Raw genomic sequence first — 18,177 nt, 5'->3', positions numbered from 1 at the left:
TGTTATGTTGTGCACACGTTATTTGCATCTCGTCAGGCAGCACTCAGTGTATAACGTGCGCCGCCTCCGCAGCCTGCGTGATGGATGACAGGAACTAGCGCGGCTCCCTGTCAGGTACATCGCACAGTTGCTATGGAAACCACTGACTGGACGCAGCAGGGGCACTGATATCAATGTGCGTAAGGAAGCCACGCCTTTATGTTTCTATGGTGGAAAAAGTCCCGGTTCACTGTGCAGTCTTAACCTCTTGTGTCCCTCCGCAGCGCCATGGAGTGCCCGCACCTTACCGCCAGTGTCTGCATTGCCCCGGATTCTGCTGCTTTCCCCAGCGGCTGCCCCTCCTCGTGGTGCTGCAGTGGTGAGTTCTCTCACTCCTCCCCGCACTCCACCCGCAGCAGCTTCCAGGAAAGTCCCCGGCTCCGGGCATGGCCTAGTGGGGAATGTGTTATTGTGTAGAGCCTGCGGCGGGCAATGGACGCGGCTGCCTCTCCCCTCCATACCGTTCCCAGGAGGGGGAGGCTGTATTACCCATAGTGGAGGCAGTCCAGGTGTGTACAGGGCAGTGTCCCCTACTATGGAGCATGTGGCTGCAGGCAGCCCTCAGCCATGGTGACGGTCTCCTTTGTTCCTGACCTGAGCAGTATTAGAGGAGCCCTGAGAGGTATCCAGAATGTATTGTGCTCCCCTCCACACTGGGCACACCGCCACTATGTCCCTGGTGCCTCGCTGGCACATGTGGCGCCTCCTGTATGACTGGCACAGTTCTTTGTTATGTCCTTTGGCTCCACAAGGACATCCCTAGGTGGGTCCATGCATTACAGGTCCTACGCCGCAGTGGGTACCAGCCCTGGGGCAAGGCTGGCATGCACTATACCCTACGGTGCCCCTTTCTTTTGTGTCCCTTACTTGGTGCTGGACGGTAGACAAGACATTACAGAGAAGATGCTTCGTCTTCTGCTTGTCCTGATAAAAGGAGCAGAACAGGAATATTTCTAAGGGCGCCCACCCACTGGCGATTCTTTTTCCCTGCGAAATTCGCAGCATTTTTTTCTCTGCAGGGGTCTATGGGACTTGTAATGTTAAAATCGCGATCGTGCAAAATCGCGATTTCGCGGTAAATTGCGATTTTGCGCGATCGCGATTTTAACATTACAAGTCCCATAGACCCCTGCAGAGAAAAAAATGCTGCGAATTTCGCAGGGAAAAAAAATCGCCAGTGGGTGGGCGCCCTTAAAGGGAATAGTCGTAGTTAAAGGTAGTGCCGGTCACTGATCACAGCGATATGTCTGCTGTATGGACCTAGGAAGTAGTTTTGGAGAAACCTGCATTTTATTAGCAGCCAGACACAGAAGTAGTCCTGCATATCCATGACTGCAGCTGGCCACACCCACCCCACCCTCCAGCCAATGATTGGCAGATCTCTATCTATGTAGCTGGAGGGCGGGGTGGGTGTAGCTAGCCTGCAGTCATGAATATCAGGGACTACTCTAAAGGCCCATTTAGACACAACGATTATCGCTTAAAAGCCGTCTTTTGAGCGGTAATCATTGTGTCTAAACGTGCGTCCATTGCGCACTGTTCCTTGTGCACAGTCTTATCAGTGCCACATGCTGATATCTCAGCGGGCGGTGCTGGTAGCATTCTTTCAGCTGGCAGTTCTCAGCTGGACACCAGCTGAAAGCACCGAGAACAATGCAGCTGTTTGCATATACAAAACAGTTGCATTGTTCTCCAAACTATCACGGTGGTATCCCGCTCAGCCTCTATAACTCCTAAGTAGCTACTTAGTTATGCAAGGATGATCGCTCAAAACTGTCACTCAAACTGTCATTTGAAAAATTTTTGAGCGATCATCACTCCATGTAAAGGGGCCTTAAAGGAGATGTCCCGAGGCAGCAAGTGGGTCTATACACTTCTGTATGGCCATAATAATGCACTTTGTAATATACATTGTGCATTAATTATGAGCCATACAGAAGTTATAAAAAGTTTTTTACTTACCTGCTCCGTTGCTGGCGTCCTCGTCTCCATGGTGCCGACTAATTTTTGGCCTCCGATGGCCAAATTAGCCGCGCTTGCGCAGTCCGGGTCTTCAGCAGTCTTCTATGGAGCCGCTCGTGCCAGAGAGCGGCTCCGTGTAGCTCCGCCCCGTCACGTGCCGATTCCAGCCAATCAGGAGGCTGGAATCGGCAGTGGACCGCACAGAAGAGCTGCGGTCCACGAAGACAGAGGATCCCGGCGGCCATCTTCAGCAGGTGAGTATGAAGACGCCGGACCGCCGGGATTCAGGTAAGCGCTGTGCGGGTGGTTTTTTTAACCCCTGCATCGGGGTTGTCTCGCGCCGAACGGGGGGGGGGTTTAAAAAAAAAAAAAACCCGTTTCGGCGCGGGACATCTCCTTTAAGTAGTCCTCTATGCATGTGCTGCTACTGATAAAAGGCAAGTTTCTCCCAAACTCCTGCACAGATCCATACAGCAGACATATCACTAATCAGTGTGAATGTCATTACCTTATGGTGCTCTCAGAGAGGAGTGGAAAAACTTGGTGACAGGGTATGCTTACACATAGTGGGGATGCTGCAGAAATTCTGAGCATTTCCACAACCAAAACCGAGTCAAAATCCGCACCATCGACTGTAAATCAGCTGCACATCCGAGTTCAGCAGATATAGCGCTCCCTCTCTCACCTCCAAGTCTTCGCGCTCCTTGGGCTTCCTTCAGGAAACTGTCAAAGTGGCATGCCGTGTGTGCAGCGCTGTAAGTCTATGCTGATGTTGGGGAACTATGAGTCCCAGAGGAGCACTGCAAAGGGATTTAACTGAAAATCTAAATAATTTAGCAGAAAACAGTATGACAAAATACCTTTTACATCATCCCCTTGTCAGCACAACAGGGGACATGACTGTCAGCCAGCAGCTCTATCCTGATTAATACCTGTTAATGAGATTGTCTATGGTGAGAAAAACATGGCCGCTTTCTTCCAAACACAGCGCCCCTTGTCCATAGGATTATGTGTGGTATTACAGCTCAGATCCATGTAAGTGAATGGAAGCTGAGCTGCAGTACCAGACACAATCCACAGACAAGGGTGGCGCCATTTTTTTCTAACACTGGAAACCCCTTACATATTAGGGTCTACCAACATCAGACAGTCACCAGGATCAGGGCTGGTGATTTAGCTGTTTGCTGCCATTTATAAGCTGATGGTTTTTCTTTTTTTTTTTTCTCACAGTTTTTTTCTGTTTATTTTAGTTTGTCGTTCCAATAAGAGCCCATGGGTCTGCCTGACTTGTTCCAGCGTCCACTGTGGACGGTAAGTGCAGTTGTGTTATATTAATCGAGCAATGAGACCTATTGGGGATTGTGGTGTTAAATAAAGATGAGCGAGTATACTCGCTAAGGCACATCACTCGAGCGAGTAGTGCCTTAGCCGAGTATCTCCCCGCTCGTCTCTAAAGATTCGGGGGGCAGGGAGCGGCAGGGGAAAGCAAGTCCAACCCCTAATCCTACTCTGTTGATCTGACAGAAGGCAGAAAGCCCCATGATATGGGTGCCAATTGCAACGTATTAAGAGGATTTTTTTTCCTGAATCCTAAATAAACAGTCAGGGTAATGCGATTCACAATACATGGATTTCTGTGCCCTATCAACCCACCCATGATGTGACTGCTGATGGATTGGTGTGAAAACTGGATTAAGAGTTTAATAGGCAAAGTACTGTATAAAGAAGTACAGCATTATATACTACAAGTGATTACAAGTTGGAGACTAAATAAAAATATAAAAAGTTAATATTTTTAAAAATATAAAATATTAAAAGTTCAAAAATCCAGTTTTTCATATAAAATAAACAATCATAAATTGGTATTGCTCTGTCTATAAACGTCCAAATATTACTCTATTTATTCTGCACTGTGCCTGGTGAAAGAAAATTGGAATGCACAGGCTACAATTGTGGGGTTTTCTGCACTGTAGATGCTATAAAAATGTAATGGTACCATTTAAATAACACAGCATCCTTGTTCTGTTCTTGAAAAGCTTAATGAGTTGTATATTCCCATTAATTCACAGGTAATAGGTTTTTTACATCGAAAAAGTTGCACACAAAAACAGCCCGCTCATACACTCAGACTGCTCACATTGGCCTAGGACGGATCCTTGCATACGCTCACTGAGGGTTGGTCCCGTGTTTCAGAACCTCTTAGGGGGAATGAATTCTGGATTATTAGTTGTATGTTCGGTTGGGTGTGCTTCAGTGCTCTTTATGAAATGTGCAATAAACCTCTGTAATTAAAAAATATGAAATGTGGCTTATGAGAAAAACTTGTTCTTCTTGTTTGCTGGTTTTCATGTATTGAACAGATATGTGAATGGTCATGCAAAGAAACATTATGAGGAAGCGCAAACGCCACTTCCCAACCACAAGCAACATGAGAAGTCTGAGAAGGAGAAAACCCAGCAGCACACCGTGTGTATGGACTGCAGCAGCTATAGCACGTACTGGTGAGGCTCGGCGGCTTTATATTCAGGCAGTCTGCTTAATAGAAAAGTCTCTGGTATTAGCTATATTAGGAATCTGCCATGTTCTGGCTCTTCCACATTGAGCGCAGCATAAAGTAGTGACAGACTCGCTTTTACTTTCCTCTGGATCAACAAGGGGTGCGTGGAAATAGGCTGAACTGGATGGACCTTGTCTTCTTTCAGCCTAACATACTATGTATGTTATCACCTATTGCCTACAGGTATCTGGTTTTTAGAACTTACATGTTGGTCCTGCCTGAGATGAGTGCTGCTAATTCATGAGGTGCTGCTAACCCGGTATCGCATGAGTATGGTTAGTGGTTGGTCATATATAATCAGGACACAGCCGGAGCCGCCTGTAAGGCCCCTTTCAGACAGGAGTTCTTGGTCAATGGTTTCCCTCAGTATTTGTAAGCCAAAACCAGGAAAGGAACTTGTACAGGAAAAGTAAAATGGAATGATTTGTGCATCCCCTGTATTCTGGACTCCGTTCTGGGCTTGACTGATGCAAAGTACTGACAAAATACTGTCATCTAAGTGAGGCCTAAGTTCTTAAAAAGGGATATTGACACACAGATCTATATGATTGTGCGAGCTGTGAGCTTTATGTCATCCTTGCAGAGTTTGCTGGCAGTGTTAAACAGCTGACACCTGCCCGCATAAACAGCCTTTTAAGCACCTAGATGCCACAGTCATTAGACTTCGTTGATCCATCGAGCCCCCACTGCAACATGCTCACAAAGTTCTGATGGGTTGCCATTGCAACCTAATGAAGGATTCCAAACTTGTCATATATTGAATGCCATTAAGCCATTTCGATGAATACACTGCAGAACAGAAGTGGTGATGGAAAACAATTTTTAAAGTAAAGTCATAATAAAAAGATACATTTTTTTATCATTCTCATTGTTTTGACCTGCAGAATAAAGTCAACATGTAATTTATATCACACCGCGAGTGCCTTAAGCCTCATGCCCACGGCCATGTCAGACTCCGCCAGTGGAATATCGCGGCTGAGTCCGACATGGCGCCCCACAAACACCCCATACTCTCCTCTCTGGATCCGCTGTGAGAGTCCCGTCCGGCGCGCATGTGCAGTGCAGCACATAATGGGGCGGTGACTGATAATCTTGCAATACGGAAGTATCACAATTTTTCAGTATATTATATAGTAAATCGTTTCGTTAAAAAAATACTACCAACAAAAAAAAAGCCTTCCTGTGACTTTGTTGACGGGGAAAAATAAAAAATTAATCTCTTTTGAAAGACAAGAATGCAGAAATTAAACACTGAATATGGCTGACAAAATAATTAGGCGGTTGACAGTGACATGTCATAGACCAGTCTTCTCCTAGCCCTCTAGAGGTATAACACAGCAGTTATTGACTTGCCCACCCTGTAATGATAACGAGATCGCTCTGTCCCAAACGCAGCACAGCTGTAAAGTGAACTACAGGAAGCTTCATTCTGCTGTAAATGCTCTTGTCTCCTTTGTGAAATGTGGTATATTCTAATGTCTTTTTTTCTGGGGATTTTTTACCTTTTTAAGACAGTCTACCTTCTTGCTTGCAGCTACCGTTGTGATGACTTTGTGGTCAACGACACAAAGTTATGTTTAATACAGAAAGTTCGAGAACACTTGCAAAACTTGGAAAAGTAAGTATAGCTGTTGATTTTACAGGATAGCGTTTAAAAACTAATCAAAGATGAAAACTGAAAATGTAACTTTTCACGACACTCTGGATATGTTCACGCACAACGGACTAAGGTTGCTTTTTTATATTGGCTGAATTCGCAGCCCGATATAACGAACGGAGCTTGTTACAAAGTTTCTTTCCTATGGACCTAACAAGCGTAATTAAAGTAGTTTGTCCCTTTAGGCTGGCTGTACTTATCCTCACTCTCACAGGATGATTGGCAAGCATTTTATGCTTTGTGAAAGTCAACGATCAGCCGGCAAATGGCACATTTGGTTGTTTGTCGGCTGATCGTTGGCAGTGTTACAAAGCCCAATTGTCAGATGAACAAAGGTTATCAAACCATATTAGCTTCTCATTGCAAATGAACGTTAACAGTGTTCTTGTATTTAAAATGGTTACTAGTATAGATGAGCGTGTATACTCGCTAAAGGCAATTGCTCGAGCGAGCATTGCCTTTAGCGAGTATCTCCCCCGCTCGAGACTGAAGGTTCGGGTGCCGGCAGCGGGCATGGAGCTGCGGGGGAGAGTGGGGCGGAACGGAGGGGAGATCTCTCTCTACCTCTCCCCCATCCCCCCCCAGCTCCCTCCTACTGACAGCCGCTACTCACCGCGCCAGCACCCGAACCTTCAGTCTCGAGCGGGGGAGATACTCGCTCGAGCAATTGCCTTTAGCGAGTGTACTCGCTCGAGCAATTGCCTTTAGCGAGTGTACTCGCTCATCTCTAGTTACTAGACAGGATGAGGACATGGGTGGTGCTGGTAAAACCACACCAACAGGTGTTTTTACCACAAATTTAGTGTGGTTTTCAAATGGTTGCTAATGTCTGTGTGTTTTTCAATTCTCGTGTAAAAACTGTACAAACACTAAATTTATTGTACACTTAAGCAACGCAAAGGAGGTCAGCCCACAAAGTAGGTAGATGCAACATGCCTAAAGCCCCATTTAGTGTCAGGCAAACGATGCCTGACACTCGTCCCTGCACATACTAGCTCCTGTGCAGCAGCATAAACGATGGACAATAAGCTGATCACTCAGTGTAAATAGCAGCCGTTGAGTACTGAACGTCCGCTATGTTAAGTCAATGTAGAGGGGCAGTTGTACAGGAGCTAGTAGTGCGGGGACTACTTTTGCCCAACACTCGTCCCGTCTAAATGGGCCTTAAACCTCAAAGAAAGCGCTAAGTCGGTTGGGGCCATGTCTTACATCACATCAGATCTGTATTATGAGGGGAAGGTTAAAAATAATAGTGATAGGAGAGCCAATGTTTCTCAAAGATTTGTATCAGAGGACCTATAATTAATTCTATGTTTTGTTAGTTCTGCTTTCACAGTAGAAAGGCACAGAAAGAGAAAGTTCTTGGATAACCCTTTGTTGAATAAGAAAATGCTCAAAATAAATGTAAGTATTTTAGGCTATCGTGCCTAGCTTAAACAGTTGGATTCTGCGTTTCCTCCAATCCTGAATGTTTAATCCCTTAAAGGGGGTTGTATCAAAATGTAAAGTTATCCCCTACTCTCTGGGATAACTTTATGATCGGTTGGGATTTGACTACTGGAATCTTTCTCGATGTCAAGAAGGGGTTGCAACAGTCCCCACATGAATGGAGGAGACCTATGATCATGCCCCCACTGATCATAAAGTTATCCCCTATCCATAGGATAGAAGATGCCTTTATATCTTGGTACAACCCCTTTAAGCACCGCAATCTAAAGCATATTGCGGTGCGGACAAAGGAAGTGATCCCTTTGTACTGTTCCTGCTAGTCCTGAAAGTACAATTGTAGTCCGGGGCCTAAAGGCCCATTTACACGGAGCGGTGACTGCTCAAACGATAGTTTGAGTGACAGCTTTGAGCGATCATTTTGCATAAACTATTAAGTATCTACTTAGCTACTTAATAGCTTATTAGCATGCAAATGAAGCCTTTAGCTGAATGCAGTTAATAGCCAGAGGGCTCTAATCTGTATTCAGCTCATTGTTCTCCGGTGGGTTACATAGCTGAAACAATACTATCAGCACTACCCGCGGAGAACTTAGCGTGTAGTCCTGATAAGGCCACACAATGATTTTCAGGCTGGCTTGAATTTAACGATCAGCTAGCAGTGCACGATGCCTGTGCATTTAGCTGCAACAATTATCGCTCAAACGATTGCTGTTGAGCGATATTTTATTTTTTTTTTTTTGAGCGATCATCGCTCCGTGTAAATGGGCCTTAAGAAAGGCCCCTAAGGTTCCCCATAACTGCATGATTTCTACTACAGGAGTTACTGTGCTAACATTGACATATATGAATGTCATTGTCATGTATATGATCTTTTTTCATAGTATTTCTTATTTACTGATTTTCCTTTATTCACAAGGGAAGTACCTCTGCAATTTGTGCCACTGGTTTACGAAACCTGGGGAATACCTGTTTTATGAATGCTATACTTCAATCACTCAGGTAATTCCTGTGGCTAGGCCTCTAAAGATTCTCTGTAAATCATTTATATGTCCTATGAATATTGGCTGAGGCCAGTTTGCCAAATGTATTCATTTGCTTTGAATGAAATGAAGGGGCTTGATTCGTCATGACAATCCCTTTTTAAATTGAAACCAACCCATTGATCAGCTGATGGCACAGGTAGAAACTAGAGATGAGCGAACGTACTCGGTAAGGCCGATTTCACAATCGAGCACCGCGATTTTCGAGTACTTCACTACTCGGGTGAAAAGTACTCGGGGGCGCTGTGGGGCGGGGCGTGGTGTGGTGGAGCGGGGGGTAGCAGCGCGGAACAGGGGGGAGCTCTCTCTCTCTCCTTCCCTTCTGCAACCCCCCGCTCACCCATAGCGCCCCCGAGTACTTTTCACCCGAGTAGTGAAGTACTCGAAAATCGCGGTGCTCGATTGCGAAATCGGCCTTACCGAGTACGTTCGCTCATCTCTAGTAGAAACCCAAATATAAGCTGCCAGAATTCCACTTTTTTTAGTCGGTCTCTCCAAGAAAATAAAAATGTAATAAGTCATATGCACTCTAAAATGGAAACTACAGGACTTTTCACAAAAAAGCGATCCCTGCCACAACCCCATCAACAGAAAGTTAAATAAGTTAATGGTGGTCAGATTATGGCAGATTTTATTTTTTAAAATTAGTACAACGAAAAAAAAAACCAACCAAAAACTAGACAACTGGCAGTGTCGTGATTGTACTGACCCCCAGAATAAAGTTATGTCATTTTTGCTGCAGTGTAAGCTGGAAAAACAGCTGTCATAGGTGGAAAAAACAAAAATGAAAAGAGAGGGCAGCGTCCCAATGCCTTATTTTTCCCCTCTCTTTCTCTTTGCCGCCTATGTATCTGTGTTAATGTAGTATGTTTGTTTGTTTTTGTCTTTGTGCAGCAACATTCAACAGTTTAGCTGCTATTTCAAAGAGTTGCCGGCAGTGGAATTGAGAAACGGGAAAACAGCCGGCCGTCGGACTTACCACACAAGGAGTCAAGGGGAAGTTAACGTGTGAGTTCTATCTGAATGTGTTCTGTGGTTGCACTCCCTGTATATTGGAGATTTGATTTTCTAGGTGCCGATTGCTGGCCCCTACTAGCTGTAATATGCAAAACAGGAGAAGGGGACAACACTCCAGACTATCCTTTTTTGCACTTAAAGTAGACAGACCCCATTGACATTTGTGCCTTGCAGTTCTGGTGTATTTCCATTGTTCTGCTCCATCCTCCGAGCCAAACAACTAAAATATTAAAATCGCCGGATCTGCAACATGTCAAACCCAAACAGAGCTGAATGGATCTCATTGACTATATTGGTATCCTTCTGGTATTCCGATTGGCATTTTACTGGAGAAAATAGCATTCTGTGGTGTTTCGTCCTGAATTTTCTTCTGGTGGCTCTAAATATATTTTCATATATTTAATTTTAAGACCCTCTAAATCGTGTGTTTCAATCCTTTAGACACAATCGATTTTCCAATTATTGAAGCCATGATGGACATTAGTCATAGAATCAATGTGTCAGTAGAAATGATTGATTTCTATCATTGTGTTTTTTAGCCTGATAAAAGAATGGTTTCTAACAGTTAAATTAAAAACAAAGACAGGGAAACTGCAAAAGGTGAAACCAAACCTTGTGTACACATCCCTTTCTGTGACTACTTGTTCTCCTAAAGTAGAGGGTACTCATCTGTTAATCCAAGCAGATATATGCCACAGAGGTGTTGTACATATAATCAGCAACATAGGCAAAAACCATGGCATATTTAAAAAAAACTTTCATATCATCTGGCGCATTGTTTTACTCTAGTACATATGATAGATGTCAGCTTCAGCAATTCTAAAGACCCCTGTGGAGCATTATAGAGGAGGCAAGTGTTTTATAACTAGAACTCCATTGTCATCCATGCTTCAATGGGATGAACAACTACTTAGGATGCAGCTGCAGCTATATTTCTGTAGCGAGCATAGAGGAGAGGCTACTAAGAGTTTATTTTTGGGTAGGTGTCTTATCAGCATGGCACATCTTGACTTGGCAGTCTTTGCCCACTCTTCCTTGCAAAAGTGTTTCAAATCTGTCAGATTGTGAGGGCATCTCGTGTGTAGCGCCCTCTTCAGGTCACCCACAGATTTTCAACGGGATTTAGGTCTGGGCTTTGGCTGCACCATTCCAAAACTCTGATCTTCCTCTGTAGAAAGCCATTCTTTTGTTGATTTGGTGGTCGGCTTTGTGTTATTGTCATGCTGAGAGGTGAACTTCCTCTTCATCTTTTTAGCAGAGGCCTGAAGGTTTAGTGCCATGATGGGCTGATATTTGGAACTGTTCCCTCCAGCTTGACTAAAGCCCCAGTTCCAGCAGCAGAAAAACATCCACAAAGTATAATGCTACCTCCATCATCTTCACTGTGGATTATGGTGTTTTTCTGGTAATGCGCAGTGTTTGCTTTGTGCCAAAGATACCTCTTGGAAATATTGCCAAAATGTTCCCCTTGGTGTCATCAGACCAGAACACGTTCTCCCACATATTTCTGGTAGACTTGATTTAGGTTTGGGCAAAACACGTCCGGGCTTGGATGTTTATCTTTCTTAGAAAAGGCTTCCATCTTGCCACCCTCCCCCACAGGCCAGACATATGAAGAATACAGGAGAGGGTTGTCACATGCACTATACAACCAGTACTTGGCAGAGATTCCTGCAGCTGCTTTACTGTTGCTGTCGGCCTCTTGGCAGCCTCCGGACCAATTTTCTTTTGGCCTTTTCATCAATTTTTGAGGGATGTCCAGTTCTTGCTAATATCACTGTTGTGCCAAATTTAATCCACTGTGTTGCCTGGTGTATGTCTTGGAAATTTTTTGGTACCTTTCTCCTGACTGATACCTCTCAACAATGAGATCCCTTTGATGTGCTGTAAACTCTTTACGAACTGCGTTTTTTGACAAAAAATGCAACTAAGAAAATATCAGGAAAATCCTCCTAGAGGAGCTGAACTTTATATGGGGGAGATCAGAATCACTTTACATAATGGCAGCGGAGTACTGACTACTATTTATCATGAGGTTAAATGTGATTTGACTGATTCTGAACACAACCAAATACCCAAATATAAAAGGGTGTTCACACTTATGCAACCTCATCGTCTTAGTTTTGTTTTGTTTTTTTCCCCACCTTAAGGCCCCCTGTCCATGGCTGAGGCTAGCGATATTCCGCCGTGGGGGAGGAGGGTAAAATGCTGACAGGTCTCCGAGGTGAGCCTATCTGATAGGTATGCTCACCGCAGAGAATCTCAGTGTGCTGCAACTTAAATGGCTATGATTATCCACTCGTGGACGCCAGCGCTGCGTTTCCATAGCAACCCTATGGAAAGCTTCACAGAGCGTGATCTGTGGGCGATTTATCGCCAGCGGGTCATCGCCCGTGGACAGGCAGCCTAAGTAATTTTAGTGTCTTTTTCAATGAACTTCTATAGATAACAGGTCACACTTTGTCAAATTTTTTTAATGTGACAATAATATGGCTTTTTAACAGGGGTGTGTAGACTTTTTATGTCCATTGTAGATGACTTGCAGTCCTGCCACCCACATGCCAAATATAGCATGATGATGCATTTCAAGAAGCCTCAGGTTCCTTTCATTTTGTCTGTTTTTAGTGGCATCATTCTATGCTGCTTGACTCTTCCACTTGGGCTTACAGTTTTTGGAAAACGGCTGGAGAAGTCCTTGCATACGGTCAGTCCATGCACGCCATGGTTGCCCTCTCATCCCAGATATCAGTCAGCCGATAGTGAGCAGCATTTTCCTTTCTGTGGAATGTCATTCTGTGCATATTTCTCTGGGTACTCTGAGGAATGTTCTTGTCCTCCTTTCATGTTTCTCCGCAATGCTCTAATACTAGGTAGCCGTTCCACTATCAGGCAGCATAGGCCATCTTCTTGGTGCATCCGCCAGGTATATTACCTGTAATTCCCTCTAGCACTTCCCTACAAACATTAGGGCACACATTACACTCGACCCCTTTTGGCTACTGGGTAGCTTTCCCAGTTATGAAGTTAGATTAGCATTCATCCGTTACATATCTTCTTTGCTACGTAGACAGTCGGTTCTACAGTATATCATTGGGACATTCCTGTGGTGTTTTAGTATCTACGGTCGCGGGGTTGGCTGTGCTTTTAGGGCTGATCTTAAACAAATCTGTACTTGGTGCATGATGGAAATTATTCTGCTTATCCTTTTGTAAGCACTAATTGCCCCACGCAGGCTATGTTTATTAGATTCTCTCTTCCCTTTACCTCCATCAACCCAGTCTCCCGCATATGGCAGATCCTTTCCCCCTTTTTTCCCCAGGGATCTGTCCTTGGCTCGATAGAATGGAAACTGGAACATCCCGAGCATTGTATTTCTCCAGGTGCCATTGGCTCTCCTTCGGGACTTTTTCCCTTTAAATTGGTTGTACTTTTTTATTATTCAAGTACAGGTCCTGCAAGACTCCTTCAATGTGATCATCCTCATGACTTTTGAGACTATTCCTCATGCTCCCAGTCTGCACACTGCTTTCTCTTCTCTGGCCTTTCGCAAACTACAGACGTAAGTTGTACTAGGCTAACTAAGTTAAAAAAAACTAAATCGCCATGTCAGCCATATCTAGCAGCTGGAAACTGTGACTCACGTTCCACCATCTCAACTACCTGTGTCTGAGAGCGGACAGCTGTAAGGCTGGCACTTCCACTCTTCATGCCTTTGGAACGGTCCAGCTAGAAGATCATTGTTGACATTGGATCACCCATACTCCTGCCCTGCCTTTGTTCAGGTAGCAAAACCATGAACATGACATGCTGTACTTTGTGTATCGTCTGTTCTTCAGCCTGTTTCAAATGTTGAGTCCAGTCTCTTCCTTGAACTCTAATAGAAATTGGAGTTCAATTTGTTTTTGTTTTTCTTTTTGCAGCATCACTTGTAGTTTTTATTGGTACCATTCTTTTCTTTTTTTTTTTTTTCTTTTTTCTTTTCTTTTTCTTATTCCTATTTTGGAGAGGAGAGAGACACAGAAAATTTCTACTTTGGCACTTTCTTTTATATTTTACGGAGTTTATTATGCTGGATAAATGTATAATTTTATAGTATGGAATGTTACAGATGTGGCAATACCAATTTCTTTTTTTTCTTGTCTTAGTTATTTCAATATTTAAAGCATTGTAAAGGGAAAAAAACATTTTAAATGTTCTAGAGAAGTGATCAAGTGAGCAAGTTCTCGTCTTTTTACTCCTTTTCTGGGGAAAAAATAGATCCGCGTTTGTGACAATGAGAGAGCAGATATGCTCTCTTGTTGCTGGGGGTGGGGCGGAAGAAAAGGCCATGTCACCCCTTTCATGGGAGAGGTCAAGAGAAGGAGAATCGCAAATCCTATCTGCTGCCTGCTTGCTTTCCCCCTTGCTCTTTTCTCTGCACACTGACTGACTGAGAAGTGACAGCTGTAAATTCAGTATTCCCGACTCCAAACGGCTGTAGCTCTGGTTTGGTAAGTGCTACTAACATGCTTTTGTCATTGCTAAAGCTATAATTTTGGTTTGCATTTAAGTAGAACAGATAAAAACTGAGCTTATAGCCCTTTGAAGTAGAACGAACTCTGTGTGTCCAAAACTGTAATATCGTTTTGCTGCAGAACAAACGGATCTCGTCCTGAGCCGTAGTTGGCGTTAAAGTGAAAAGATTACGTTGGAGTGTTTTTAGAACCTGAAATAATTTTAATTTTTTTTTTAGGTCATTGGTTGAAGAGTTTAGAAAGACTTTGTGTGCATTGTGGCAAGGTAGCCAAACTGCATTCAGTCCGGAATCTTTATTCTACGTTGTATGGAAAATCATGCCAAGCTTCAGGTAATTTTTGTGTCGAGATGCTAGTAAAACCTGTTCAAGCTTCATGAAAACTGTCAAGCATGTATCTATTTTTGTCATGCAGCTAACTTAAAGTTTTGTTACTGCATCTACAGTATGTGCTATTGTGCTTGGTGAATCAAAGTATAGTGATGACAATATGTCCACTTATGAAAAAATATTTACCGTTACTTAAAGGGGTATTCCCACCTTTAGACATTTATTCTGTAGGTACAGAATATACTCTAAATATTGTGAGGTATGCTGGTCCCCTCTGGGACTTTCAGAAAGGTGGGTCCTCCAACTCCTGTCCCACCTGGTGAGGCGCCCCCTTGCTGCTGCATCCAGGTGGAGAATGAATGGAGATTAATGCTAATGTTATAACCATTTATTGCAGTGAGGTGGAATTGTCTTTATTTTTCTGTGCTTAGGCAGGAAAAGCAGTGCATGCTGCATGTTCCCATCTGTTAAGATTTGCAGATTGCAAATACCCACAAAGTGAATCTTTGAGAAAAATAAACAAATGCTTTCCTGTCCCCTGCCTGTCTTTTTTTTTTTTTTCTCTACTTGTTCAGCATCTTTTAATTTTTTATAATCCGACGTCCTTTTATGGCTTTTTTTATTATGGAACTTTTAAAACTAACTTTATTAAATATAATAAACACTCATGACATAAAATGAAATAAAAATGTAAGTTTATTGAATTGCGTCTTGTTTAACAAATTTTTTATTGATTTTGAAAAGGCCAAAACATATTAATCATGACTTTCAACATTACACTCATGTATATAGGCAGGGGATTACAAAGTTGAGCAAAATGCCTTAAACTTACATTTCAGATATTAATTCTTACAAAGTAAAATAAGGTAATGTTCAAGATTTCTGTTCCTTTTCTAATAGTTTAACCCCTTAAAATGTAAAATAGAATCAATCTAAATAGACCAGAAACAAGAGTAACAGTTGGGAAGAGACAGAAAAAAATGGGAAACCGCATAAGGAGAAGATCAGGGGGGTAAAGGCAGTTAGGGTGTGCTTATTGTTTGTCATATCGGTGCACCTGTGTTGGGAAAGCGAAACAAAATCCTTCTGATAACTAGCTCCAAAGACATGCAAGCCCCCCCCCCCCTCTCCCCCACCGCAATGAGCTTGTGGGGTGCCATTCGGAGGTCATGGCAGCCTGTTGCCTTGTCGAGGAGACTTTTAAATTTTATTTTTTTGCTATTGATGACCAATGGGGACTTGTTGCTTGGATCCCTGCTGATCAGCTGATTCCCAGGCCCACCAAAAGATATTTTATTTTTACAAGCAATATGACATAGAAGGCTATAAATTTAGTATCGCCTTAATAGTGTTGACCTACATAATATATAGTTAACATGTAATTTTTTTGCTATGTCATTGGGGGACACAGCAGGACCTTGGGTATAGCTGCTGCACTAGGAGGTGGCACTAAACAAACACAAAAAAAGCTAGTCCCTTCTATCAGCTATATTTCTCCAGTTTTAGCTTTTTGTCCATAGGAGGCAGACCTTTCTGTTTTACAAGTCTTTTGTGCTTTTGTTGTTTTTCCTTTTCCCCCCTCCAGTTGAGAACCAAGTTAGATCAACCCTGATTCCCAAGTGGGGAGGGTGAACAGTGATGCATTAGGCACACTGTTACTCCCTTCTCCAAGACGACCACTAGCCATGATGTCACCTGACATCCCTGCTCCCCCCCCCCCCCCACCCCCATCCCCATCCAGCAATCTCTTACCATATATTGACAGTCGCTGAAGCTGGGACTCTGGTGGAGCCAAAGTGAAGAAGAGGAGATGATAAACTGGATAAGGTAAGTATAGAGCCATCGCCCTTTACCCCTTCATACTTGCATCGCCTTCACCTTCCTCCAGTCCCCCTTAGTCAGTTCCGGATGCAGGGGCTCTATAGTCCCCAATATGCATCTTCCCCCATGGGATCTCTCATCTGGAGTCGCACTCAAATGGACCTTGGCCTGCGGCCTTCTCCAAGAGTCTCTGTCTCAGGAATAGACGGCCTCTCACCCCCCTTGCTTGGGAATGTTCCTCCCCTTCCCTCAGGACCAACTGTTGTGGCGGCTGTCACCGGTCAGGGACTCCGTTTTCCTATGTGGCTTTAGGGTTGCTTTCTAACATGCGCCTGTGCTGCGGCGGAAGGACCCCCCCCCCCCCCCCACAAACGCTTCACAGGTGCTTTGCGTTTCTCAGTGCTGTGCAAGAGTCCCTGGACGGATTGTTGCTGCTTGTTAAGATCCTATATTGGGGGTTCAGGAGACCTGGGCTCCTGTGGTGGTGCTTTGCTCTGGGCCATGTCCTTGCAGCAGCCCGCCAGTAAGAAGCCCATTGAGGTATATATGTGTGAATGATACCACACCTCCTTCGGCGACATCCCAGTTGGCGCACTTTTGACGGCGGGGCTTTCTTTCTCATCCTGATGGGTCATTGGTTGTGTCCATGGTCACCTTCCAGCCCTGGGATCCTTCCTTGGTGACTCCTCACAACAACCCTCCAGAAAGGAACCCATAGATGTATATATGTGTATTGCCACACCTCCTTCCCCATCATTCCCAGTGTGGTCGACAGGAGGTAGTGCCCCAGGTATGGACAGTGGCCATTGGCATGTGGGCTGTATGCTTGGGGATGTTTTCTTTGTGCTTCTCCACCTCCAAGGTTCCCCAGCTTAGAATTCATCTTAAATGGAGGTGGTGCCCAGGAAAAGACCGCCCATCCCTATGGGCAGTGCATCTGGCAGTTTTCAGGGTTAGTACAGTCCCCTTAATTGCTTTCGAAGGTTGCTGTTCCTCCCTGGCTTGCCCTGGCGCCAGTCCACTGCTTAAGCTCACTGCAATCTTGGCAGAGTGCAATGGCCCATGCTCCCTCTTGTGACTAGGATAGACCCTACATATCATTTCCCTTGTACACTCAATTTACCTAATGTGCAAGTTCAGTTCTGCCAAGCCCAATGCATCCAACCATTTGGAACAGATCTTACTGTATTTGTGTCCTGCTTTACGTTTGAAGTATATGCCTTTTTCCCATGGTAAGTCGGTTATCCTTAAATTCCCTCAATGTAGGGGGAGAATCATCCAGCCAATGCTGCGCTATCAATTTTCTTGCGATATATAAGAGTCTCGCTACTGCTAGTTGTTCATGCTCCTCCACTGGTATACCCCCTTCTTATAGGAGGAGTAACTGTAGTATTGCAAGCATATATCTCTTTTGACTACGTGACTTTGTCGAGTTGCACCCACGGCTCTTTATTACTGTCCATAGCGGAATAATGTCATGCTGTAACATAGCGGGCATCCTACCCCCTCATTGACCAGTCGCATTGGAGGACTTGTGTCATAATTGTAAACATAGCTATCAGGCCACCATATTATCTTCTCAACACATAAATGTCTACGCCTTCCCTTTGCATTGATACGATGATGCAGTCAGTAATGGTCTACAGCCACCTTTTAATACCCTTCAAATTGCAGGAATTAACTACTGCTGGACTCCATATGTCGCTTCATTATGTACTGGATGTGAATACCAGGCGGCATCATTGACTTCTCCATAGGTCAAAGAATGATACTGCTGCTCAACTCTGTAGTT

General features: G+C 44.1%; 1 protein-coding gene across 2 annotated transcripts in view; it reads left to right on the top strand.

Annotated features, from left to right (window-relative positions):
* The window catches only part of USP3 (ubiquitin specific peptidase 3), a 47,600-nt gene that overhangs the window by 14,759 nt on the left and 14,664 nt on the right, over positions 1 to 18,177 (top strand). The window contains exons 1-8 of one of the 2 annotated variants that reach the window (XM_066592298.1): positions 218 to 358; positions 3,252 to 3,312; positions 4,362 to 4,502; positions 6,093 to 6,176; positions 7,538 to 7,619; positions 8,581 to 8,663; positions 9,599 to 9,712; positions 14,454 to 14,567. In XM_066592298.1, the coding sequence (XP_066448395.1) occupies positions 268 to 358; positions 3,252 to 3,312; positions 4,362 to 4,502; positions 6,093 to 6,176; positions 7,538 to 7,619; positions 8,581 to 8,663; positions 9,599 to 9,712; positions 14,454 to 14,567 (770 nt within the window). In that variant the 5' untranslated portion in view covers positions 218 to 267. Of the gene's footprint in view, positions 1 to 217; positions 359 to 3,251; positions 3,313 to 4,361; positions 4,503 to 6,092; positions 6,177 to 7,537; positions 7,620 to 8,580; positions 8,664 to 9,598; positions 9,713 to 14,453; positions 14,568 to 18,177 lie in introns of those variants that run through there. The other variant, XM_066592297.1, reaches the window with a different exon arrangement.

The sequence above is a fragment of the Eleutherodactylus coqui genome, chromosome 2 (genome assembly GCF_035609145.1).
Source record: "Eleutherodactylus coqui strain aEleCoq1 chromosome 2, aEleCoq1.hap1, whole genome shotgun sequence".
In the NCBI taxonomy this organism is placed as follows: Eukaryota; Metazoa; Chordata; class Amphibia; order Anura; family Eleutherodactylidae; genus Eleutherodactylus; species Eleutherodactylus coqui.
This window is presented reverse-complemented; position numbering and strand designations above follow the sequence as displayed.